The sequence below is a fragment of the Mastacembelus armatus genome, chromosome 4, assembly GCF_900324485.2.
Source record: "Mastacembelus armatus chromosome 4, fMasArm1.2, whole genome shotgun sequence".
In the NCBI taxonomy this organism is placed as follows: domain Eukaryota; kingdom Metazoa; phylum Chordata; class Actinopteri; order Synbranchiformes; family Mastacembelidae; genus Mastacembelus; species Mastacembelus armatus.
Genome location: NC_046636.1, coordinates 1221656 through 1249107, shown reverse-complemented (window position 1 = coordinate 1249107; position 27452 = coordinate 1221656). Strand labels below are relative to the sequence as shown.

At 45.8% G+C, this 27452-nt stretch overlaps 1 protein-coding gene across 2 annotated transcripts in view; it reads right to left on the bottom strand.

Moving 5' to 3' along the window:
• The window catches only part of pde4dip (phosphodiesterase 4D interacting protein), a 69481-nt gene that overhangs the window by 33351 nt on the left and 8678 nt on the right, over positions 1 to 27452 (bottom strand). For both annotated transcript variants that reach the window (XM_026323172.2, XM_026323173.2), the window contains exon 4: positions 1266 to 1376. In XM_026323172.2, coding sequence (XP_026178957.1) covers positions 1266 to 1376 — 111 coding nt within the window. The remainder of the gene's footprint in view (positions 1 to 1265; positions 1377 to 27452) is intronic.

Below are 27452 nucleotides of genomic sequence, written 5' to 3'. Positions count from 1 at the left end.
AGAATCACACATTTGTTAATCGTGACGACTTTGGCAATCAATCAAGGAGCTGATGGTTTAAAGACAGTGTGCTATTAGCATAAGAATGCACCTCGAGGCATTTCAGCATAAAGTAAACCCTTGTCAGAGTTTTTTTTCCTTCTGGACTCCTGCACGTGCTGACCTGTATCTCTGGGAGCCCAGTAGGTTTATAAATATCTGCTGGGGATTGAGCACCTGCTGTATCTGTCTCCTCATGCAGCCCAGGGTCAAATCCAGCACTCTCCCCTCCCCCTGTCCCCCTGCACCCAGCAACACCTCCACTTTTAACTCTTGGCTCTGAAGGCAGCAACAAACTGGGCTGAACTGGGCGAACTGGCCGCCAGTCGCTCATTTATTTTTCTATAAATCAGCCTGAGTGAGTTACTGACAGACGACACAGGTGCACAGAGCTGCTCCTACTCATACTGTACACATAGTCCACATGTGAACGTGCCTACAGGGAGAAAGTACCTGTGCACACAGGCATGCAGGGTAACTTAATGTGGGTCAGTGTAGTGGCCAGTGGAAAACAGGTCAGACTGCAGGGGCCAGTGTGTGTCCTGACAGCAGCATATTTAAGGTGCAGATGAGACTGTGGGGAGCTTACAGTAAACAGGTGCTGCGGCTCAAGGAAAATTAAAAGCACCCAAATACACTGTGGGCTTTGTTTCAGGCAGTGGGGCCACAGATGAATTAGAAAACAAAAAGAGAAAACTGCTAAAACCACACAAGGATTATTTTCCGTCTGATTTTCTGCTGTTTAGCACTGAAAACAAACATCCCCTAAATGACTTGACAAGCTCATCAGCATGAGCTCACCCTGTAAACACACCACACATGTACAGAACATCCAGAACAGCTTTCTGCTCTTGCTGTAACGAAGCCCATGCACTCTGACAGTTTGCTGTAAAACGAGACGACATGTAAACAGGAAACCAAATACGGTTCAGGTCTCCGGTTCACCTGGGCCCCCGGAGGCCGAGAGGCGCAGCACCTGCTCAGCACTGAGTAAAACCTTAACTGTGCTACAGACTCAGCAGAAACTTCTGAGTGACGGTTTGCGTGAAGTGTTGCAGAGCAGCCGATGACAGAAGGAGTTACTGCGGAACACAAACCTGCACCTCTGTGTTGCAGCTGCAGTACAACAGCAAATCACACACAAGGCAGTTCATGCACAGCTGTTTCTGAATAACTTCCTGCATGTGTCATTAGTTTCTTCATTCATACAGGGATTTTTCACTCACCCTCTTGTGCACGTCATCGCCGCTCTCCTCAAACTTCTGCTGGATCTTCTCCTCCAGGAAGTAGATCCTGAGCTTCAGGCTGAAGTTCTCCTTCTTCAGGTCGTTCAGGTGCTGCGAGATAGTGCGGTAACCACGGAAACCAGAGTTAGACATGATGATAGGTGGCTCTTTCGCAGGGGGCATGGCGGCCCCCCATTTAGTTCGGCCTAGTATGTGAAAGGACAGGGCTGAAGAGGAGCAGAGTGCTGTGCTGAAGGGACAGAACACACCCAGGTCTCTGATCTCTCCTGCTGCAGGCAGGAACAAGAACAGAACAGTGGGCAGAACACAAACTGGACGTGAGCTTCTCGCACTGTGGGTTTGGTACAGGAGGGTCACGTTTGGCACACAGGCAGCCAGCAGGGGATTCTGGGAGCTGGGAGGGGCAGGGGGATGTTTCCTTTTTTACCCTGAGGAAGTCATGCCAAGAATCTGAGCCAGGAGAGGTGTGTGTGTGTGTGTGTGTGTGTGTGTGTGTGTGTGTTGATAAGCAGTGCTGAGCTGCTGTGCAAGCCCCTTAACATTCAGACTCATAAATGTGTGGGAGACTTGACCAGGGCTGTTTTCCTGACAAATGACCCCATAATGTCTCCGAGCAGGAAAGGAGAAGAGTGTGGTGTGATGCTGCTTCAACACCTCACAGGAAGTGAGTGTTTGGATGTTTGCATGCCTTCCTTTCTTTGGACCATGACCATAAGTTTTCCCTCTCCATCCTCAAATACTTGTAGTCGTTTAGTTCTTGAACATGACGGTGACGGTTCAAATCAGAATCAGAAAGTCCTCACTCTCCTGCTTTAAATCCAAACCTAAAACACACTTTCTCACTTCGGGTTCTTATCTTACTACTTTGTACTTTATATTTGTTGTATGTTGTATGTTTTATTTTTTATTTCTGTGATCTGTACAGCACTTCGGTCAACCTTGGGTTGTTTTTAAATGTGCGTTATGAATAAATTATGAAATGAAGAAAATGTCTTTATTCTGAAAGGCATTTTGTTCTTGTGCTTTTATTTTTTAGGTTTTTATCAGAAGCTTGAGCAGCCAGTCCTCGACCACTGACAGCACCAAGCTGCATGGATGTTGACTATAAGACCATTAAAGAAGACGGACCAGTGGAGTGTTGTTATACAAAACTAACAGAGCCCATCAGCGTATGAGCTAACGATTCGATGAGAGCGAGGCCTATAGAGGGCAGCTGCTGAAAACATCACTAATCTCCTGTTAAAGGAGGACAGGGTGGAACAGTGGTCCCAGAATAGTTCCCTTTCACCGCCTCCATTTGTCCTTGATGGAAAATATCATAGTATCGAGTGGTTTCTAACTCAGAAAGTGTTTGGAAACATCTGAATGAACATACATTAAACAGAAGACGTGCACCTCCAAAGTGTTGATCTTTGTATTTTGTGGGAGGGGGACACATCTCTGGGTTAAATTAGGCTCTTCTAAGGCCTGTAGGGTCCTGACACCCATTGGTGGATCCTAACTGCACAATAATAATGTCTTTATGTAAGCTGAATGTCTAAAGACGTTTCATTAACCTAACAAAAGGCTCCTTTACTGTGCATTTAAAGATTTCAAATTTGTGTTAGAAAGTTAGAAACTCCTTGCAGACCTCTCCTGAAGAACATGAAGCAGATCCAGGGCAATGAGACCACTCTGTGATTCCTGTTTCTGAACCCATATGAGCTGAGACTGGTGCAGACCACAGAGAGGCACTAACGCTCCACCTGAGCCCAGACTCCAAACGTCTTTGCAGCTCTCGGGCAGAAATGCAGCGATCCAGCAGCTATTTAAAGAAGCGCTGGCCTGCGTCCGTTAGTGAGGAATGCTGCGCTGGGAGCCGCTGAGCGCACAGGCAGGCCCGTCCAACGTGCTGGCACACAGCGTGAGACCGACTGCAGATTACAGCTGCACACGAGAAGTGTCTGAACGCAGGAAAACATGTTGTATTCACATACATGCAGAGCTACTCTGCTGCAGATGTGGAGCCTCTACAGAGAAATAAAGACACACACACACACACACACACACACACCCTGTGCTAAGATTCAAACCTGCATGGAGTTTAAACTCACTTTGGTTTGTGTGTCCCCTGTCTATCACGTTTTTTGGTGTTTCCTTTAAAAGCTTGTGCAACACTAATATAAACCGCAAAATTACAACTGTGGATGTGTGTAAAATAACCACACATCTGTTTCTCATAGGGCCCATATCCATCAATAAAACAACGATAGCTGTCATTTTTCTTACGAGAGAGTTTTTTTTTTCCATCATTTTATCCCATATGCTAACAAATAAATTACAGCTCATGAGACATGGCAACAAGAAGGTAAAATTTGTGAAAAGTAGGGATTTAAATCTAATAACCTGGCTACACTGGACTCTTCAGACAGATGAATTACAGAAGGATTTTGGAGAAAAATCAGCACTGGTGCAGAACCTTGTCTTGGAAAATGAGGAACAAACCTTTAAAGAGCAGCGTAATGCCCAGTTTTAGCGCAATCACAATATATTCAAGCCCATTTTCGAAACCATTTGTTGCTTTCTTTGGTCTAGAGCAGCGTTTCTTGATGTTCTCTGGAACTGCTGTGGTAAGAAAACACCACAGACTGTGACCTGAATTAACTGATAGTATAAAAGTGACTGGACATGTAATTTGCCAGTGAAGAAAAGCGTTAAGTTACCCTGTGGTAGTTCTGACATGTTTTGTTTGACATAAAAAAACCTAAATACTTGAGATTTACACGGCAGGTTTTCAGACTGATCAGAAGTGAAGCTGTGGGAAAAAGATCCAGGCAAACTTCTGATCCATTATCAATAAATCAGATGTTTATTTTTACAGAAAATAGCACAGAGGAGTCCATCATTATTTGGTGACATATTCAGACGTCTTGGTTTGTTGCCGATACCACTACTAGTCCCAAAGCCACAGATGTTCAGTTACAAGGATCAAAACCAAAACAAACCGTCACATCTGAGGAGCTGGACCCAGAGACACTTGGACATTTCTGCCTGATAAACGACTTTAACTAGTGATCATTCATGAAAACTGACGGCAATTGAAAAAGAACGGTCTTATTGATATTCTCATGCTCACAGCATCAGGACTCTCTTCACCAGTCTGACTTTGCAGTGACACGATGCTGCACCACACAACACCGACCCGACCCGACCCGACCCGACCCGACCCGACCCGACCCGACCTGACCCGACCCACAAACACTGACGTTACTGGGAAACTTGTGCATTTGTAAACTGAGCCTGCAACCTCCTACCAATCTGCAACCTCAGCCCCATCGACACCGCCTGTATGGACTGGAACCAGTATAGAGAGAACCCATTAAAGCCGCACTGACTGACTCCTGAAGACATTATCCACAGCTATAACCGCTAGTGAGAGCGGAGAAAGAACCAGAAATACACTGCTGATGACAAAATATTACAACAACCTCAATTTGACAGAGTCTGCAAACACAGAACCAGAACAGTTCTCCAAAAATCACCTAGAAGACATTTCTGGGCTGTCATCTGCTTTGGGGTGTGTTTTGTAAGAGGTGATGAATGACTGAAGTGGACAGACACACACACACACACACACACACACACACACACACACACACACACGTGATAATAAGCCAGAACGTTCATCTCCCACACCGAAAACCAAAGACCAGGCTGAAGCCGACAAGAGCTGGAAAAGAGACGCCGACCGCAGCCGCTCATCCAGAGGTCACACAGAGAAACAACTGAGTCCATTACAGCACAACATGCCCCTGAAATGAAATCATCCTAATTCTGCAGGACTTTTCCAGCTTCGCAGCATCATCCAATACTAGAAAAGTAGGAAAAGAAGGAGCATTAGGACATTTTTCCAGGCTCTCGCCGCTCTAACTTCCACCCCACTGCATCTCGTTACTCATGGACAAACTCTGATCCCTGTTATTAGAATCAGAAATTATTAAGGCCTGAAATAAATGAGGATATTTTCCACTATCCCTTCCCATATTTCTGCCCATTCACATGCACCATTGACTCCTGTTTTGTTGCTGGGGCAGCACAGCAGGCGGCCACCATTACAGTTTACTCAGCCCTGCCTTCTGCTTCGTCTTTGTGTCGAGAAAGGTTTCACAACCAGCTCTGCAGGAGTATGAGTGTAATTGGGAGTTTGCATGTGAGTGTGTGAGTGTGTGTGTGTTTGTGTTTGTGTGTGTGTGTGTGTGTGTGTGTGTGTGTGTGTGTGTGTGTGTGTGTGTGTGTGTGTGTGTGTGTGTGCGCGCGCTCCGGATTGGCAGAGCGCTGGGAGTTTTCCCCCTTTACCGGTAACAGGAGCTCCTTGATGCCAGCTAAGTCGACATTTTCCAGCCCTGCTCTCTGGTAGTGCCAAGGCCCTAATGAAATTCTGCAGGGAGAATGTCTGATTGTGTTTATTGTGCTGCTACGCTCCACGGTAGACACGGCGCTTAGAAATGATCATTTGTAAACCTAATTAAATCGTCAAGAGCCACTAAAAATATCCCTGGGAGCTAATTAGAATCAGGGACAGAAGAAGGAAAACTAATGCACTGAACACAGCAGAGCAACCAGATGCTGCTAAAGGTAAATACACTTTAAAGCCAGGTCACCTTGAAATATTCTGTAATGGCCTAATTGTATGTTTCAGCACTTTGTGAGATAAAAATCACGATCAGGATGTGGTTAGCTTGGCTTAGCATTCTTTACGCTCTACACCTGGATACTGGGGAAATAACTAGTGTGAGCATCAGGTCTGTACAGAGACCTAACATAGAGACCTGTTTACTGACACTAAGGGCCAACAAATACTTGATTCTTAAATAATAATCTCAAATAATTTCATTTTGTCTAAGAAGGAGCTGGTGTATCTGTATTTACACAGGGCGGCAAAGACTGATCTAGGCCATGAATGTTCTGGGTCCTGTAGGTCAGTTGGAGCCGACCCCCCCCCCAACACACACACACACACACACACACACACACAGAGGAAGAACGTGTTGGTCACTAGACATGCTCCAAACCTCAGCAGGCAGTAATGAAGGTCCTGAGGAGTCAGCAGCTTCAACCTTCATACATTTTCTGTTGCTCTATTTTCAGACATTTGCTTTAAACCTGCACATTTAAAGGTCGTGTAACTGGTGACACTGCACTGGTGTGTGTGCCTGTGTGCTTGTGTGTGTGTGTGTGTAGACAAGCTGAGTGTGTAGCTGCAAATACAAACCCACTGTTTCTATATTGACTGTAACACAATAGCATTATGAGCATTAAATCACTGCTGGTGAATGCAGACTGCAGAGGTCACACTCCTGTTATTAGTCCGTTTGGCAGAGACTGAGCCACATTAAATCTGACCACACACACACACTCACACACACACTAAATCTATATAATTGTGGATCACTGCAAATTTTCATAATAAAATGATCCTTGATGCCAAACTGCCTACGACAGATTACGTTACTGCACCCTTTAAATAGATCAACAAGAGAGAGGAGGCCACGTGCTACTGTTCTCACACAAAAACTGAAGCTAAATACATCAAGAAACTTTTAACAAGCGTGTAAAATAACCCAATTTATTTTCAGAGATGGAGCCGTATTTATTTTCATCTTATTTTCCAGTGAATAATCATTTCTCCTCACACCACAAGGCTCATAATGATGCACAGAACAGGTGGGCTGACGTTCAGAGAAAACACAGCTCCCTGTTTGAGATTTATTTATTAGGGAAATTTATCAAGCAGAAAATCTAAAGCCTGGAAAGCTGCAGAGAGGAAACACAGGGAACAACCCAACTGGTCCAAGACACCAAGTGATGTCATCAACTACTGGATGACATCAGCCTGGACTGGGAGCAAAACTTCCAGTTAATATCCCATTAATATATTGTTATGAAACAGTTCTGCTTGTTGATGCTCAGCTCTGATTGTGGTACTATCCATCTATTTATGTTGAGTGAGCACCAACAATGTGTCTGATAAAGCAACTTGTCAAATCCAACAATGTGCAGGCAGTGGACTCAGTTTGTTCAATCCACCAGGCAACAAAACAAAAGAGGACTAATCCTTAGTCTTCACTGGTAAATGAGTCCAATGGGCACTGCAGAGGATGGAAAAAGACGAAGACATGACAGAGAGTGGAAGATACCGAATGGAGGCCTCATCTCCTCGTCTCCCTGCTCTCGCTTTCCTTCTCTTTGGTTTTGATCAAATCATTCCCAGATGTGGTGGCAGCAGCTGTACTGAGTGAAGGATGGTGTGGTGTGAAGGAGGCAGCAGTGGAGGGTCGGTTCGCTCGCTGCCAGCCTCCCATCAGGGTTTTCTGGGATGGAACGGCACCGATGGATGGAGGGTTTTGGTATGAAGGCCCTCGATGGCTTTTCCAGCCTGTCTGCCAACGTCAATACGGTGGAAAACCCCAGCAAAACAAACAAAACTCTCCCAACTGTGCGACGCTTTGACTGGGACACTCCAACAAATCGACACATTCAGTCCAAATGGATCTGCGCACACCAACGCTTATTTTCCACCCCTCTAAGATCCGTTTGATGATGTCCAAAAGCAAACCGTACACCAGCAAAGACTCAACGTGTTGCACGTCAAGAGGAGGTCAAGGCGAGTGTGTAGCACGCAGCCTGCGGCGGTGGTTTCACTGGTCACACAGCTGAAAAAACCCTGGCTGGCCTCAGTGTTTAGCTGCAGCCCTCTCCGTGTTTCCATGTTGTTTTGCTTTAATGATGCCAAGAGGACAAGAGGCATGAAGCAAAACAGGATCTGACCCTCTTTAACACACACACTGACTCCAGACGTTCAGATAAGGACTGTGGCTGCAGAGCGAGGCCCGAGCTGGAAGTGGATTATTCGCCTCCTCTCCACAGCGGGGACGAGCCGCAGCCTGAGCCAACTCTCCTTTCTAACACAGGATCAAACGCACCCTCCATTTGTATGAAACCGAAGCCTGTCGGCAAATCATCCGGGCTGACGTGGAGTTCTGAATGGAATCACATTAAAGGCTGTTTGGGAGGAAGCAGCAGGCATAAATAACAAGTAAACCCAATTTTTACTCTACGGGTAAATCGCAGGGAGCGTTTAGGAGACATGTCAGCGCACTTTCATGAGGAAACCAGAAAATGTCTGCACTGAAACTGAGTTTTCAACCACCCTGCACAACTAATGAAGTTAAGTAGATGTTGGGAGAAGATCCAGGGTTTAGAAACATCTCTAATCACCTGTCAAGTGTAGTTACACACAGCTCACCCCATCCTCTCCTGTTTGCCTCACATGTCTCCACTCACCAACCCATCCCCTCTCAGCAGTCCATGCACAGACCTCTCCCCGAGTCCCCCTGTCCTGAAAACTCTTCATAATCAAAGGCAGAACATGGCCTTCAACCGTTTTTGTCTTGGAGCCCAGATTATTCTGTAAATCAGCATAGAGCGAGCTGTACGGGCTCATTTTGTTTTCCCAGTGTTCTGGCTCTGACGCTCTCCTTCCTAATTCTGCCTGTTTCTCCAGGTCACCAGCCTATTACTGCACCACTACTATCTATGCACGTCAACACAAACAGCTATTTAAAGACCTTTTTTAATTGAATGACCAAGACTTAAGCCCAGCTGTTTGTTACACAAAGCAAACAGATTGAATGCAGCAGCCTTGGCTTGGTTTTCTGTTCTTGGAGAGTCATATGGTAAAAGGTTACAGCTACAAGATTATGTGGAATTAACCGTCTATTTCAGCTTTAACCACAACTGATGTCACGTAGCTGTGTCATGGGGCGCAGACAGTCATAAATCCTGTATCTGGTGCAGTCTGGGTGGGTCATTTATCCCTGCTGCCTGACTGAAAGGCTTTCTGAGGCTGATCAGCGAGCAGGCCCATCCATCACTGCAGGGACTGTATTTTATATCCCACAGTGCACCTTCAGCAGACATACGAAGAAAAACTCAGGTGCAACCTGAGCCGGACAGTTCCAAGTGTCCTGGATGGTTGACTTTAAAAGGGTGGAAGTGACTCCAGGACTGTGGGAGCTCAGTCACTGGAAGAGAATCAGATGTTCCAGCACCAGTTCCCCTCCTGACCCAGGTTGCATGCGATACCTGACCCCCGGAAGTGAGCACAGGCTGTGACGGATGGCCCGCAGCCCAGACTTTGAGCTGATGATGCAGTCTGATACTCCCAGAGGGGGAGGATGGAGAGAGGGGAGCAGGGCCTGGACCCAGGCAGCTCCTGGGGCTGTTACCACAGCAGCTGCTAATGGCTGCACGTCCAAGCCACTGGAACCTGTGTGTTAATGCCCACGTTTATTGATTTCCACCAGGGCCACCGTGTGTCTTCATATGCATATATCTGTGTCTGAGTGCAGCGCCGTGCACACACAGTCCTCACCTCTGCATGTGTACCTCAGTAATAACTGCAAAGGTGAGAGGCAGCACAATCTGAGCCAACAAACAGCTTTTTCTGGACAGGAATCTGACACCCAGCACTCCTTTACAGCAGCCCTTCCAACTCTGCTTCATCTCCCCATCGTCCCTCATTCAGAGGTGTGAGCGCCGAGAGTCAGCCAGACAGGAAATGACCTCATCTGGGGCCTGAGGGAGGGGGGAACGCCACAAAGATGAAAGTGAGTTGGTTAGAGGGTAAAACTAGAGCTGAGGTCAACAGAGAAGGTGGAGCATGCAGCAGCATGGGGCCAAAACACTGTGCAATCATGATTAATCGTTAATTAATTAGTCCAAGGACAGAAAATGAGGGCAACACGGTGGCTTAGTGGTTAGCCCTGTTGCCTCACATCAAGAAGGTTCCTGGTTTGAAACCCATCAGGGGCCTTTCTGTGTGGAGTCTGCATGTTCTCCCTGAGCTTGTGTGGGTTTTCTCCAGGTACTCTGGTTTCCTCCCACAGTCCAAAAACATGTATGTCAGGTTGATTGGTGACTCTAAATTGCCCATAGGAGTGAGTGTGAGTGTGTGAGGTTGTTTGTCTCTATGTGGCCCTGTGATGGACTGGGGACCTGTCCAGGGTGGACCCCTGCCTTTCACCCAAAGAGAGCTGGGATAGGCTCCAGCTGATCCCTGAGACCCTGGTTAGGACTAAGTGGGTCTAGATGATGGATGGACAATGAATGACAGCAAACACACTGTTTGGTTCTTATTCCACCTGCTCTCACTCATCAGTGACAACACAAGACCAGACTGAACAAACAGGGTGAAACATTTCTCAATGATCTCTGTCAGTCACGAAGACGTCTGACTGAACTTTCTCGTCCTCTCCTGTGTGATTCGTACAGTCGGTCATCAGTCAGGCAGGAGGTTTAGCAGACACACATTTAAAACCTTCATGTGTATGAGAACTCATCAGATATAAGTCAGACTGGTGCTCCTCCACTTCCATTCTTGTCTTTATGAGCCATGAGCCTGGACTGTCAGTGTTTTAGTGAACAGTCTCTCAATGGACCCCAAACGGGTCCAGAATGAGAATGAGGGCTGATTTAAAGTGCTCAGTGTTTTATCAGGTTTCTGTGGAGTGTGAGTATTAGTTCAGCAGCCTGGGAGATGGACAGGAGCTGATGTTTAATTCCACAGGCCTTTGAGTCTAAAGCTCCTAGTGACTGCTGGTGACTGTGCATCCTCTGCACTGCTTTCACCTCTGGCCCTGGTGTTGGCCGTTTCACAACAACACATTTTTTCTTCTGCAGATTTGGCAGAAAAGTCGTGTCCGAACTTTCAAACATCTTTCATGCAGTGCACGTGTTTGCTGACTGTTGGCGCTCAGACTGGAAAGACTTGATTTCTGCAGATCGGACAGGAAACCATCATGCTAAGCTAATCTTCCACAAACCTCCTCTCGCTCGGCACCGATGCCAGAGCTAATCAGGAGATGTCAACACACACAGTAATGAGCCAACGCAGAAACAGTACACGTAAATATGCACAAATCCCCCACCGCACACCCAAACAGTTGAAAACCCTGATTATGACAATTCATTCATCTTGAGATCAAGGCACATGCTGGAGCTTAGAGACAACAAGGAGAGCAGAGGGAGTCAGCACCATCTGCGTGTCTAAACAGCGAGTCATTACCTGTTCCCAGGCCTCTGCTCTGTGCACATGCAGGCAGCACGGGCAAGGCCAAGCAAATACTTTCCATCAGTTTGTGTAAGCAATGACAAACACGTTACATCTAATCATGAGAGCATGGATTTCATGTTGCAGTCGGGGCAGGGCTTTTGCAGCCAGAATGCCCAGTTTTCCCAAGGCTGTTTTTCAGAGGGAGCGTAGGCCTGGGTCTCATTTCTGTGTTTATGGGAGATCTAAATTACGGTATCGAGTTCGTCCCAATCTGAACCAACTGCCAACTGTCATGGCCGACCCTCCCATAGAGGCCACTGCCGTGTCTGGGAAGCAGTGTAACCTAATCTCTCGCCCTGCGCTCGGATTTGCTGTTGCTGCTCACGGTGAGAGACAGAGCTGGATCAACAAACACAGACCATCAGAACAAAGTTTGTGGTTCTTTTTCATTTTAGCAGAGGAAATGCCGCAGTTTGTGAATGAAGCCCAGATGACAAGCAGAAGAGGACGCCTGTCTGAATTTACACAGCTTTATAAAACACTAACACACACTCCATACACACACACACACACAGTCAGCATCTCAGTGATAAATCTGTGTTTTTAGAATCTGTTGTTAACCTGTGTCCTGTTATTTCTCCTGAGTTTGTGATGCACAATGTGTCCAACAGATGGCGATGTTACAAAAGAGAGTCGGCGCCACACTGAGCCTGTAGGTCAGGACTCAGCGATGGAAATAAAAGGATTTTTCAGAGGACACTGTTCTCCGGTGCCTCCCATGTAAAGACAAATATATCAGGATACATACTACAATCTAAACACGGCAGCTGCTGTCACTGAAGAAGGCACTGCTTCCTGTAGAGGAACAAATGGTGAAAAACCCAATGGAATTATTTTAGCAAAGTGACGAATTGTGTACACGCTGCTGCTAATGAGCCTAAAAACTGATGAATGTGATGTTAATCTCCACCCACTCCACCTCCTGATTAATTACACAAGCGTGTTCTACATACATGCTGGAATAAACACAGTCCAGCCTACGTATCTTACAAGCTTCAGTCTGTGCACTTTTAACACTTGGACTCTAAATATATAAACATCTGCCCCTCAAATCCACAACGATGCCTGGAAGATCTGACTAAAATAATGTTTTTAACAATATGACATTATAACCAGAAACTGATGGGACTGAATTTCAGTAGTTCACACAGGAAAAACAGAAGAGTTGGAGAGAGTTTTGGCTTCGGCCAGTCGCTGGTCAGCAATGTCAGACTGCACGGTTCTGTCTTTCTGTCAGGGTCGAACTAACGTCTGTGCTGTGTTTGACAGCAATCAGAGAAAATGTAAAACACTGTGTGAACGTTGACGTGGACTATGACGCAAACATTTCAGCTGAACTTCATCAGATTATGAAGTTTATGCATCCAGGGCCGATATAATCCAAGTGTGCACGTGTTCACCGTCAGCCATGTTGCTGTGAATTAGCTGCACACACACACACACACACACACACACACACACAGTTATTCTGTGCATTAATGTGCACATGGCTGAGCAGACGTTGGATGAGCTCACACAGCACATTGTACAGTGCACGTATATCATGTAAAGCACAGCGTGCACATGAATGCACCGCTGGGCCGACATGGCTCGCAGTCTGGACGTGTGCCCTCCTTTCTGTTGTCTGGAAATCAAAGGGACAGGGAGCGCAGCCCCAGGGAGTCGCTGCACTGAACCATCAGCAAGAGAAGTGACTGTGTAATGAGACAAGGAGGTGGCTCTGAGGGGGGTTGAGGGTGGGGGTGGGGCGGACCTGGGGCAACGGGGGCAGAAGCACAAATAAATGATGGGATGGAGGGAGGACAAGTAAAAAGGGAGATGAAGGAGCGCGTCGTCCGGAGGTCACATCAACCTCGCCTCAGAAAGTGAGTGAATCAGAGCCGACCCCAGTGCTCTGGCTGTGGGTTCACGGTTCTCTCACTCTGGTAGATGGTTTTTAAAGAACACTTGGACTGCAGCACTGACAGGGAGATTGTTTTTTTGTTTGGAAAATATTCCTTCACCTTCAGGATTACATGTTACAGGCCTTAATCATGCTTTATGTGCCGATGTCGATTTTCGGACTATACAGTTTAAAGATGTTTGGCAGCGGAGACGACATATGGAGCAGTTTGTGCTCAGCTCGGCCTCCGTGAACTCCTTCACCAGCTCGACTCTGTCTGCTGTTCCTGCAGCATTCAAGTCTTAGTTCTACTAACTTCGTCACTTAAAACGATCCTTCATCAGGTCCACAGGTTAACATTACAGTACACGCTGTGTTACTGAGCTTTTAAAACACTGGCAGTGAACATTTTATCAAAGTAAAAGTATTATGAGAAAAATATATGTAAAGTATAAAAATAAAAGCCAGAGTTTAAATGATCGGAAAATGATTTCTGATATTATTCACGTGGTTAAATCTATATTTTCTAAACTGACCATGAATTTGTTTGTAAAACCTGGACCTGGTTCCTGTGGCAGAAAATTAGAAGTACTTAAAAGTTGTAGTACATGGGTAAAGGTTTTTCTGTGCAGATGAAACTTAACTTCCTGTAAAATGACTTTACAGTGCATCTTCTTCAGGCCTTGAGTAGTTATGTCACTCTTCTTACATAAGCACCAAGAGCGTGACCAGAACCACCAGTGTCAGGCTGAGCCACCAGTGTCAGGCTGAGCCACCAGTGTCAGGCTGAGCCACCAGTGTCAGGCTGAGACACCAGTGTCAGGCTGAGCCACTAGTGTCAGGCTGAGACACTAGTGTCAGGCTGAGACACTAGTGTCAGGCTGAGACACTAGTGTCAGGCTACTAGTGTCAGGCTGAGACACTAGTGTCAGGCTGAGCCACTAGTGTCAGGCTGAGACACTAGTGTCAGGCTGAGACACTAGTGTCAGGCTGAGCCACTAGTGTCAGGCTGAGACACTAGTGTCAGGCTACTAGTGTCAGGCTGAGCCACTAGTGTCAGGCTGAGACACTAGTGTCAGGCTACTAGTGTCAGGCTGAGCCACTAGTGTCAGGCTGAGACACTAGTGTCAGGCTACTAGTGTCAGGCTGAGACACTAGTGTCAGGCTGAGACACTAGTGTCAGGCTGAGCCACTAGTGTCAGGCTGAGCCACTAGTGTCAGGCTGAGCCACTAGTGTCAGGCTGAGCCACTAGTGTCAGGCTACTAGTGTCAGGCTGAGACACTAGTGTCAGGCTACTAGTGTCAGGCTGAGCCACTAGTGTCAGGCTGAGACACTAGTGTCAGGCTGAGCCACTAGTGTCAGGCTGAGACACTAGTGTCAGGCTACTAGTGTCAGGCTGAGCCACTAGTGTCAGGCTACTAGTGTCAGGCTGAGCCACTAGTGTCAGGCTGAGACACTAGTGTCAGGCTACTAGTGTCAGGCTGAGCCACTAGTGTCAGGCTGAGACACTAGTGTCAGGCTACTAGTGTCAGGCTGAGACACTAGTGTCAGGCTGAGCCACTAGTGTCAGGCTGAGCCACTAGTGTCAGGCTACTAGTGTCAGGCTGAGCCACTAGTGTCAGGCTGAGACACTAGTGTCAGGCTGAGCCACTAGTGTCAGGCTGAGCCACTAGTGTCAGGCTGAGACACTAGTGTCAGGCTGAGCCACTAGTGTCAGGCTGAGACACTAGTGTCAGGCTACTAGTGTCAGGCTGAGCCACTAGTGTCAGGCTGAGACACTAGTGTCAGGCTACTAGTGTCAGGCTGAGACACTAGTGTCAGGCTGAGCCACTAGTGTCAGGCTGAGACACTAGTGTCAGGCTACTAGTGTCAGGCTGAGCCACTAGTGTCAGGCTGAGCCACTAGTGTCAGGCTGAGACACTAGTGTCAGGCTGAGCCACTAGTGTCAGGCTGAGCCACTAGTGTCAGGCTGAGACACTAGTGTCAGGCTACTGGTGTCAGGCTGAGACACTAGTGTCAGGCTGAGCCACTAGTGTCAGGCTACTAGTGTCAGGCTGAGCCACTAGTGTCAGGCTGAGCCACTAGTGTCAGGCTGAGACACTAGTGTCAGGCTAGTAGTGTCAGGCTGAGCCACTAGTGTCAGGCTGAGACACTAGTGTCAGGCTGAGCCACTAGTGTCAGGCTGAGACACTAGTGTCGGCCCGAGCCACCAGTGTCGGCCTGAGCCACTAGTGGCTCAGATCTGTGTGAGCACAGCAGGACGTCGGCACAGCAGTTCAACACTTCGTGGCTTCGACTCGAGTGAAGACTTGAGACGTTTCACAAACGTTTTGGATGGACTTCACGCTGAGGGACACCTCGACTGCTCCCTTCCCATGAGTCAAACCGTTTGTGGAGTTGAAATGAAGTGCATTATTATATTGGTTGGCAAATGAAGCAGATTTTTCCCCTCCTGACTTGTTACCTTCAGCTGAAAATGTCTGTGCAGAATTAAATGGGTATAAAACCACAAACATGGGAAAACAGTGTGGCACTGCCAGATGAATTATGCATTCCCCAGTGCCTGGCTGCCTGGCCCAGCGGCTGCACTTCATTAGCTATCTCCACTCTACCTTTCTCTGACAAATTCAATAAATGCTCATCTGGTTCCAATTAGGCTCTCGTTAGCAATAATTGGCCTGGTATTTACTAACAGCATTACTCAACACTGGCTGGCGCAGGCAGGGCCGGTCTGATCTGAGCCAGGCTGCGCTCAGGCTTCTGGGATTGTTAGTTACCTGCCAGTCGGCTGTGCCCTGCAGGAACCTGCTCCCTACCAAAGGTCAACTTTTCACTGCTGGAGATCCCTGGATGATTTTCTCCACTTTTCCACACTGCATTTGTTTTTTTCACATGCAACACTTTTCCTCTAAATCTGTTTTGTTTGGGCTGAGCACGCTGAAACCACCTCCAGTCTGCATGAACTGGGCAGGAAGCACCAAGAGCGTGACCAGAGCCACGCAAAAACAAGGGGCAAAAACAAGGAAGCACCATACTCTCATCAGTTTGTGTTACACAGACCTAGTGTGGACCAATCCATTAGTTGACAACAATGCCAGCGTCATTGTTCACACACTTATAGGAGAATTAAAAAGTGTTTCCACTGGGGGGCAGATGAGGACCTGATCCTCCCTGGCAGAAAACTGAATATCTGTTGTTGATGTCGACGTCACGGCAGAGAAAACAACAGATGGTTTGTCAGCTGGACAAGATCTTTTTGTTTTGGTTGATCAGAACCTGCTGCCACTTTCTGTCCCCACCAGCCCCGAACCACACCACAGTTAACATTAACAATCTGAGGACATGTAAGGAACCAGAACACAGGAGGCAGCCATGGTACCTACACTTACATCCTATTATTGACTTTCTATATTCTCCTTCAGGTCTGGGGTTAAAACCACTAGCTCTGACAGAAGCTCATTTGTTAAGCTAGTTTAAAGAACAGAATCCTGAAGTCTCAAATCTAATTCAGTTGAACAGGACCCTGGTCCTGGTCCTGAACAACAAATCCAACGACATGTTTCACTCACAGAAAACAGAACAGGACGAGCCTGGATCTAGCTTTCGGCTCCAGCACTGGACAGAGTTATGGATCAGACATGGGCGTATTTAAGATAAAGCCAGACCGCGTTAAAGGAGCAGTGACCTGAACACGTCAGTCTGCAACTAAAGAATGTGAGGGTGAGCAGCAAAGGCCTCGTCCGCTCGATTTATTGCTGATATTCTGTGAAGCAAAGAGAGAAGCTGCAGTCGCGATGACCCTATGAGTGCAGGAGTGACTGGGCTGGTTTCAAAACATCCGAACAGGAGAACTGAACTGGCTGATTGTGATGTGTGTGAACTGAGCTGTGAGCCAGATCTCCTGAGGTGTGGACTTGCACAACACCAGCATCATCACATGCATCTACTTTGATTGCTGCGTAAACCCGAGGTTCCTTTGAGAACCTGTAGAAAAAAGCCCAAACCACAGTCCTGCAGGAATTATCCACCGCTCCATCAGCTGCTTTGGCCACACTCAGCCATGAGCTCATACGGGCCGAGCACTGAACCGTGGACTCTGTGTACACTAGAATAGTTTCCACTGATGGAAAGATGCCGCCATAAAAAACAACGACGGTCTGAATGTTGAGCTCAGGATAACGTCCATCATGAGTTTGAATGAGCTGATGGAGAATGTATCTGTGACGCTGGGACAATAAATGTGGAAAACTGCTTAAAGTGAAGGGGAGTCTTCAGGAGGTCCACAGATGTTGGACAGGGGTTGTGTTGCAGATTTGGGTTTTTGGGGGACCCCGATGACCCGTTCCACTCAGCCTCACTCAGCGGGGGCGAAGGCAGCTAGCGGGCTCTTTACTGAACAATTTGATGGTTCAATTCTAATGTTTCACCAGCGAGAAACAATATTTTCACAGGGTGGAGAGGGGACTGAGGCAGGAGCTGCAAGATGGAAGAGAACCAACTGCTGACACCTTTGAAAACTGGGATTACTGCCATTTCTCTGCAATGTGACCAAAAGAGAAGGAGTTTGGGCAAAGAAAGACGCTTTCTCTCTTTTAACCCCTTTACATATCACCAGGTCACTGCAGAATGAGCTAGGGAAGGACAGGAAGCTGAAACGACTGTGACCTATAAAGCTTTCACTAGTTTGTAGTTTGTATTGAGCGTATTCCAAGAAATATCACATTTTGTTAGTTGTGTAGTTGTGGGAGAACAAGTCAGGCCATCTTCTCTGTAGACCTGTCACCACAGCCCATCTCTCTGACTGTGGTTCTGACCTCTGACCCACTGAAGCCATGAAACAGTCTCTTTGTCAACAAACAGCAGGAAAAAGGTGCATTTGTTGGCGCCTATATTATATATTATATAGTATATAGGACTATACTTTGGTTCTCTAGTAACTACCTTATATACTTCTAATTTGAAGTACTTTATGTACCGCTGGGTAGCTGACGTTAACTACCTTATATACTTCTAATTTGAAGTACTTTATGTACCGCTGGGTAGCTGACGTTAACTACCTTATATACTTCTAATTTGAAGTACTTTATGTACCGCTGGGTAGCTGACGTTAACTACCTTATATACTTTTAATTTGAAGTACTTTATGTACCGCTGGGTAGCTGACGTTAACTACCTTATATACTTCTAATTTGAAGTACTTTATGTACCGCTGGGTAGCTGACGTTAACTACCTTATATACTTCTAATTTGAAGTACTTTATGTACCGCTGGGTAGCTGACGTTAACTACCTTATATACTTCTAATTTGAAGTACTTTATGTACCGCTGGGTAGCTGACGTTAACTACCTTATATACTTCTAATTTGAAGTACTTTATATACCGCTGGGTAGCTGACGTTAACTACCTTATATACCTCTAATTTGAAGTACTTTATATACCGCTGGGTAGCTGACGTTAACTACCTTATATACTTCTAATTTGAAGTACTTTATATACTGCTGGGTAGCTGATGTTAACTACCTTATATACTTCTAATTTGAAGTACTTTATATACTGCTGGGTAGCTGACGTTAACTACCTTATATACTTCTAATTTGAAGTACTTTATATACCGCTGGGTAGCTGACGTTAACTACCTTATATACTTCTAATTTGAAGTACTTTATATATCGCTGGGTAGCTGACGTTAACTACCTTATATACCTCTAATCTGAAGTACTTTATATACCGCTGGGTAGCTGACGTTAACTACCTTATATACCTCTAATCTGAAGTACTTTATATACCGCTGGGTAGCTGACGTTAACTACCTTATATACTTCTAATTTGAAGTACTTTATATACCGCTGGGTAGCTGACGTTAACTACCTTATATACCTCTAATTTGAAGTACTTTATATACCGCTGGGTAGCTGACGTTAACTACCTTATATACCTCTAATTTGAAGTACTTTATATACTGCTGGGTAGCTGACGTTAACTACCTTATATACCTCTAATCTGAAGTACTTTATATACCGCTGGGTAGCTGACGTTAACTACCTTATATACCTCTAATCTGAAGTACTTTATATACTGCTGGGTAGCTGACGTTAACTACCTTATATACTTCTAATTTGAAGTACTTTATGTACCGCTGGGTAGCTGACGTTAACTACCTTATATACTTCTAATTTGAAGTACTTTATGTACCGCTGGGTAGCTGACGTTAACTACCTTATATACTTCTAATTTGAAGTACTTTATGTACCGCTGGGTAGCTGACGTTAACTACCTTATATACCTCTAATTTGAAGTACTTTATATACTCCTGGGTAGCTGACGTTAACTACCTTATATACCTCTAATTTGAAGTACTTTATATACCGCTGGGTAGCTGATGTTAACTACCTTATATACTTCTAATTTGAAGTACTTTATATACCGCTGGGTAGCTGACGTTAACTACCTTATATACTTCTAATTTGAAGTACTTTATGTACCGCTGGGTAGCTGACGTTAACTACCTTATATACCTCTAATTTGAAGTACTTTATATACCGCTGGGTAGCTGATGTTAACTACCTTATATACTTCTAATTTGAAGTACTTTATATACTGCTGGGTAGCTGACCTTAACTACCTTATTTACTTCTAATTTGAAGTACTTTATATACCGCTGGGTAGCTGACGTTAACTACCTTATATACTTCTAATTTGAAGTACTTTATATACCGCTGGGTAGCTGACGTTAACTACCTTATATACTTCTAATTTGAAGTACTTTATATACTGCTGGGTAGCTGACCTTAACTACCTTATTTACTTCTAATTTGAAGTACTTTATATACCGCTGGGTAGCTGACCTTAACTACCTTATATAATAAAACAGGCTGTACTTTAAACTTGTTAGTGGGATCTATCGTACTCATCTTACAGTAAGAAACATGAGTCTGAGTCATGTTGGACACCAGAACAGGACCAGGTTTGGGCCCAGTGGTCACATAAGAGGAGACGTAGCTGAGTGTTAAGGAGAAACTGAGCCACAGACCAGAGAGAGAGACTGTAAGAGACAAAATGGAAGAAGAGCTCAAACAGAAAAGCAAGTGGCTGATGAAAATCAGGATTTTCTCTCCCTGCTCCTGGTCTTCCTTTTCCCCTCTGCTTGCAATTATTCCATTTAAAGGCTCGTTCAGTCACAGATAAGTCAGAGGGTTTTACCAAAAAGCACCTGTCCCTAAAGCGCAGCAGAAAAGGTCTCAGTTTCAACACCCCATTCTAATGCGCTGATTCCAGGAACCCTGCATTGGAAATAAATGATGACACATGGGCGCGTACAGACCAGCTCCAACTTAGGATTTTTTTTTTTTTCAAACATAAATTTTTCCTCCCCGTTTCTCTGGCGAGTGGGTGAGTTTTCTCTGGTATGTGAGGAGGGAGGAAAAAGGAGGTCTGCTCTGCACATGTTGCTCTTTCACAACCTTTATCCCAGCAGAGAGAAACAGTCAGAGACTTAAAGGAGGGAAAGAAGGAAGAGAGACAAAGAGCGAATCTGCAGAGAGAAAAGGCAGCGAAGGGTGGAGGAGACTAGATGGCTTTGATTACACACAGATCTGGCCATTACCAGCCCACAGAGAAACTCTATAAAACAATAACAAATGGAGACCATCAGTCAGTCCATCAGTAATGCACCACAGCGACCAGCTGGCTGATGGGAAACACACCTACTAACAGTCTGAGACGCCAGGCTGAAAAGATACAAAGGGAACCCTGTAAAAATCTATATTCAATTTCCTCAGTAGGTGTTTCTGATGGAAAAGTGTCACATTCTGCCCAACCAGGCGGCCCTCACTGGACCTGAGGCCGCCGGACGTGATACGTGACGACTTTTATCTGCTGTGTGTCACCGAGTCTTCCTGACATAAAAGTCTAAGTGTCGGGTCTGATTCGTGCAGCGTTAGGGCCCATGGAGTTTATGACTTGAAAAAAAAAGCACCAGAAGACAGAAAAGACAAAGCTGTCTGTCTGCAACACACACACACACACACACACACACACACACACACACACACACACTGACCAAAATGTGTATTTTTAACCAAATAAAAAAGTACTGAAAGTTGGCATTTGATATTTGCTTAAATATTTGAAGTATTACAGTATTTCTCTTTATTTATTGGCTGAGAAAGTTTCTCCAGTTGTAACTGTACAGATGTTTGTGGTTCGATGGCACTGCAGATGTGCAAAGGTTCAGTAAATGGCAGGAGAGGCTTTTATTCCCTTTGTTCTTTAGCTGCGGAGAAACAGAACTCACATCAGAGCCTGATCAGGTTTTTAATCCTCCTCTTTAATATTTGATGGTGTTTTAATAAGAAGCCTGTTTCCTGTCTAATTATTGCAACACCAGTACAATACTTTCACATTAAAGGCCCTCTCATGGCATAGTCCCACTCTTTCCTAGCAGGCTTTTAATTTGGAAAATACACAGCAACACTTTGTCTCACTGCTGTTGCGTTACACTAAAGCACTTGGAAATACTTAGCAAATAAAAAACATATTTACATTAAAAGAATAAACTACAAGCAGTAGCCATGAGTCAGTGCCTTCAGTGCTGAAGTCTTTAAACTGAATGTGTTTATTTGTACATATGACTTGAGACTGTACGAGGGATGTGTGTGAGCCTGAAACTCAGCTTTGATATAATTTCATTATAATTTCATATTTTTAATTATTACCTTATTTGATCTTATTCAGCTCTAAGAGCAGCTGAGTGTGTGAGCATTTACCTGGATCTTCAGAGGGTCAGACATGAGATTCATCATGGACTGAGTCTCTGTGTAAAGGTTACTTTAACATTATGGCAGCTTCTTGTCTGTGCATCCTGCAGTGATTAACGCAGACGGTCTGGATGCAGTAACTGAAAGCTGGAGCCGATATTTTGCCATGTGGGCCCAGCAATGACTAAAATGTGATTAGAACTGATAGAGCCCACACCGCGACAGAAACCATTTTGCTTTTAACTAATATTCTGTCAGGGTTTATGCCCTGAGCTGTGGTTTCAGTAGTGAGCGCTGCTGTAATGTGCTGGACACCTCAGGACGTGGCCGACCTCAGTATTAAAACCTGACTCAGGGTAATTGCAGGATCCGGCCCGACGCTAAGCACAAGACTGATTCATGAAAATACAGTTTTTTTCTTCTTTTGCCTTTTTGTTTGTAACTGTTTCCATGTGGTGTGTGCGCTCTGGGCAGGGGGATGTGGGGATATAATACATAAATGCTTTCTAAATAACAAAAACACAATGGAGCTTTCTGTAAACATTACAGAACAAACACACACACACACACACACACAAATATGTGCAAGAGAGAGGAGAAAACACTGTCACGTTGAGGTACGTGAACATAAACCTGCGTGTTACTTTCAAGGAATGAAATAAGACACGAACTTGTCCCAGGTCCGACACAGATGAAGTGTCAGTGAGGCGCTCGCAGCACGGCGGCTGTTAGCCCCGGAGTGTGCTGGGAGCAGATTACTCTGCACTTTAACTGAACAATTATCGTCCATGACCGACACCGTGATCAAGTCAATATGTCTTCTCTGACCCGCTGGAGAGGAGCGTGAATTTATTGCACATGTCTGGGAGCAATTAACTAAGTCAAGCTTGGACTGCTAATGCACCACTCACTCACTGTCTGTTTCTCTCCAGGCGGCGGCGCTGGTGCAGTACAAGACACCCGTCTGGACTCAGCAGCGGTCCCTAAAAGAGTCCTCAGGAGGCCCAGCGAAGCCACACAATCCACACTGTAAAGTAGATTTTCTATGCAAGTCAAGATGATTATGATCCAAATCCAGCATTGCAGTTTTCATCAACAATCCCTCTGTGGATACTGGGATTAAACACATTTAACTTTTAGAAAACGTTAAGAATATCTGAGAGCTGGGACTGACTCATCTATTAAAGGGCCCTGAGGCTGAAAAACAGCTGTTGGATCCCACAGTTTCACACTTTGTTTGATTCGTCTGCTGAATCTTTGAGCTCAGGTTATTTTCTTACAGACAGTAAACTAACACACTCCAGGAGCCACTGGTGGTTTGAGGTCACAGAGCAGTTGGTGTTTACAAAGTCCTCACCTCCAGACTGAGAAGGAAACAGGAATAAGTGCAGAGCAAACCCGTCATTGTCCAGTTTAACATTTTGAAGGTTTCACAGTTGAAATCAAGTCTACGTCACCACATAATCACAATCCCAGACAGTGTCAGGTCTCACACTCTGACGTTTCCACTCAGCAACTGATCCTGAGTACCACTTTTCTGATAAAAGAACATTGTGTGTGTGTGTGTGTGTGTGTGTGTGTGTGTGTGTGTGTGTGTGTGTGTGTGTGTGTGTGTGTGTGTGTGTGTGTGTGTGTGTGTGAGAGCTAATTTGAGCAGATCTGCTGGCTGGCCGAGCTGAAAGCTGAGCTCCTGTGTATTGATCTGCAGCCTGTCTAAGTGCTTCTGCGGTGAAAAGTGACTCCTGTGCTGTCAGCGGGTCCATTAACGCTCATCAGCTCATCCACCGGACGCACTGCAAAAATACGCTCTGCACCGTAACACTGTGCCATCACGCCAAAAACACCTTAGCTCAGTGGAGACGGTGCCAAGATGCATTCAAACATTTGGTTCTTTCAGACCCAAACAAGTCAGAAACTGTTCTGCGTGTAACATCGTTTATTCCTCAGATGTTTTCTTCAAAGAAACCAGATCAGAGAACAGTTTTTAGATTTCTTTCACTTATAACAGGTACAAGAAGAAAACGAGATATAAAAAAGCTCATTTAAATGAAGAGTCAGTCAAACTACATTTAGCTCCAGATGTTTTGCAGTGCAGCTCAGTCAGGGTGCAGGCAGACAGGCTGGCATCCATGTCTACTGTACTCCCTGTGGGAGATTTGAGAAGATGTGAGGCAGAACGTCTTCAGTTCTTCAGTACCACTGACCTAGTGTGGATATGATTCCTGCAATAAATAAATATGTTGTGTTCCTGTTCTGTTCCCCTCTGCTGATAAAAAGCTTGTATTTATTAAAATAATAAGCAGAATATTTGTTTTTGTACAACATTAGCTCAGTCTGAAAAGAATAGATGTCTGTCGGACGACGTTTAAGACCAAGGAGATGCTGAAGATCAGTTAAGGTTGAGGATCTGATGTGAAGCTGGGAACACAGCAGACAAACATATGTTGTCAATTATCTACCCTTTCTTATTCTTCCATGAGCGCTGTCGCCATAAACCTCATCTCACAGTGTCGCCAACATGTGCACATGAAAAAAAACAAACAAAACAAGTCTGCACCGCCATGGCCCGGGAAGCCACAGCAACCAGTGCAGCCTGGAGCGCTGCAGTGGCCAAGCGGGTAAGATGCAAACCATATTGTCCCCGGTTTGATTACAAGCCGGGGCCCTTACTGCACGTCATCCCTCCATTTTCCCCTCACTTCCTGTCACCAGTCAAACTTTAAATACAAGCAGAGACGTCTGTTCGTTTATCCCTGGAAACCCACAGAAACTATTGGAGCCGCTGGTAAACACACTGACACCCTATAGCATTAACTTTACTGCCCACACAGCACCAGCAACAAGCTCACAGACAGCTCACAGACAGCTCACAGACAGCTCACAGACAGCTGATTAAGACAGGACGTCAGAGTTGATGTTCTCAATCATCTGTGAGCCGACGGGACATTTCTGTGTTCCCTCTGCCTTTTCATCCAGACATCACCGCTCCAGTGTTTCCAGTGTTTCCAGTGTTTCCAGTGTTTCCATGCAGAGCTGGAGATACCAGCTGCATAAAGCAGTGATTCAGAGCCAACGGCTTGAGGCCTGAACACACACACACACACACACAAGTAGGATTCTGACCTATTTTCAAATGCAAAACAAAAACTAGGAGAGCAGCAGAAGCGAGGAGGAGATAAAAGACTCTGGAGATAAATGTGCCATTTTAATCACACACTCGCTTCATCCCTGCTGTCAGCTGCAGGATCGGGTGTTCTCTCTGTGTCTTGGTCTTTGTACAACACCGACTACGGTCCATTACTGCCACTCTGGTAATGCTAATCCAGACCTTTCGCAGCATATGCGGTTTTTTAGAAGTGAACACTGAGACCAAGGGCAAAATAACAGATTAACGACCCTAATTTGTCCTGAGGTTTTAATGGCCAAAATTATACACAATCCTCCCCCTTCTTCTATCAATCTAAGTGTCTCTGTGGTCGGTTTGAATTCACGTTTATAAGCAGCCATGTGCTTTCAATTTCTCCTGTGGACTAATAAAGGCCATTTGAGAAAGGGGCATTTTGATTGGGTGATTTTTCTTTTTCCTCGCAAACCTCGGGACTGCAGAGCGTGGATGTTTGACAGCTACAAACGCTGCTCTGGCAGGTTCATGTTTCTTCTAAGCAGCCGGCAGGAGGACTGATTCTTTAAACTGACACAAATGTGGAGGGAGGACAAACTGTACACACGCACACACACACACACACACACACACGCACAGTGCCTGCCATAACCTGGATTCAATAACCCAGTTGAGATGAGAGGACCAACACATGCTGCCACTGTCAGAAAAACTTAATATAAAGCTACAGTGGCAAAGGAAGGTCAACAAACTTTAATCTGCTCTGTCAGAACGTGGAAATTTTTCAGACAAGATCCTGACTGTTATGTCTCTGCTCTATACTGAAAATCAGTTGTTTCCGTATGTTTTACTTTGAGCTGCGAATAGTCCAGGCTGCTGATGGAAAATCACATTCTGATCTCTGGTAACGCCACTTTCCATGCCTGGATTCTGAATTTTCTGCATTCATGTCCATCCACACTCCAAGTTCATTGTCCTTTGTTAGTGGATTAGTTAGACCGGACTGATTTAACATCTGTGTTCTGTACTGCACACTCTCACAGCCACAGTGATATGAATATGTCACTTCTGCTTTAGAGTCACAACCAAAAAGCTATAAATGCTTGATCAGCAGGAAGAGGACAAGGATCAGAGTCGTTGCAAAGGATATGGATTCATGTTGAATTTTTGCTTTGCAGGTGGCAGAAGATTAATGACTGAAACTGTTGATCATCCTCTGGTTTGCCTTCTCACAGTGCAGCAAGAAGGATAATTATTAAGGCCCCGGGTCCACCTGGGTTCAGACCCTAATCCTGACCTGCATGTGTTTGGACTGTGGGAGGAGAAAACCCACACAGACACAGGGACAACATGCAGACTCCACACAGAAAGGCCCCGGGTCCACCTGGGTTCAGACCCTAATCCTGACCTGCATGTGTTTGGACTGTGGGAGGAGAAAACCCACACAGACACAGGGACAACATGCAGACTCCACACAGAAAGGCCCCGGGTCCACCTGGGTTCAGACCCTAATCCTGACCTGCATGTGTTTGGACTGTGGGAGGAGAAAACCCACACAGACACAGGGACAACATGCAGACTCCACACAGAAAGGCCCCTGGTCCACCTGGGTTCAGACCCTAATCCTGACCTGCATGTGTTTGGACTGTGGGAGGAGAAAACCCACACAGACACAGGGACAACATGCAGACTCCACACTGAAAGGCCCCGGGTCCACCTGGGTTCAGACCCTAATCCTGACCTGCATGTGTTTGGACTGTGGGAGGAGAAAACCCACACAGACACAGGGACAACATGCAGACTCCACACAGAAAGGCCCCGGGTCCACCTGGGTTCAGACCCTAATCCTGACCTGCATGTGTTTGGACTGTGGGAGGAGAAAACCCACACAGACACAGGGACAACATGCAGACTCCACACAGAACGGCCCCGGGTCCACCTGGGTTCAGACCCTAATCCTGACCTGCATGTGTTTGGACTGTGGGAGGAGAAAACCCACACAGACACAGGGACAACATGCAGACTCCACACAGAAAGGCCCCGGGTCCACCTGGGTTCAGACCCTAATCCTGACCTGCATGTGTTTGGACTGTGGGAGGAGAAAACCCACACAGACACAGGGACAACATGCAGACTCCACACAGAAAGGCCCCGGGTCCACCTGGGTTCAGACTCACAACCTGCTAATGTGAGACAATGCAAACCACTTCACCAATGTGCCACACTAATTTCTATTAATTGATCTAAAACAT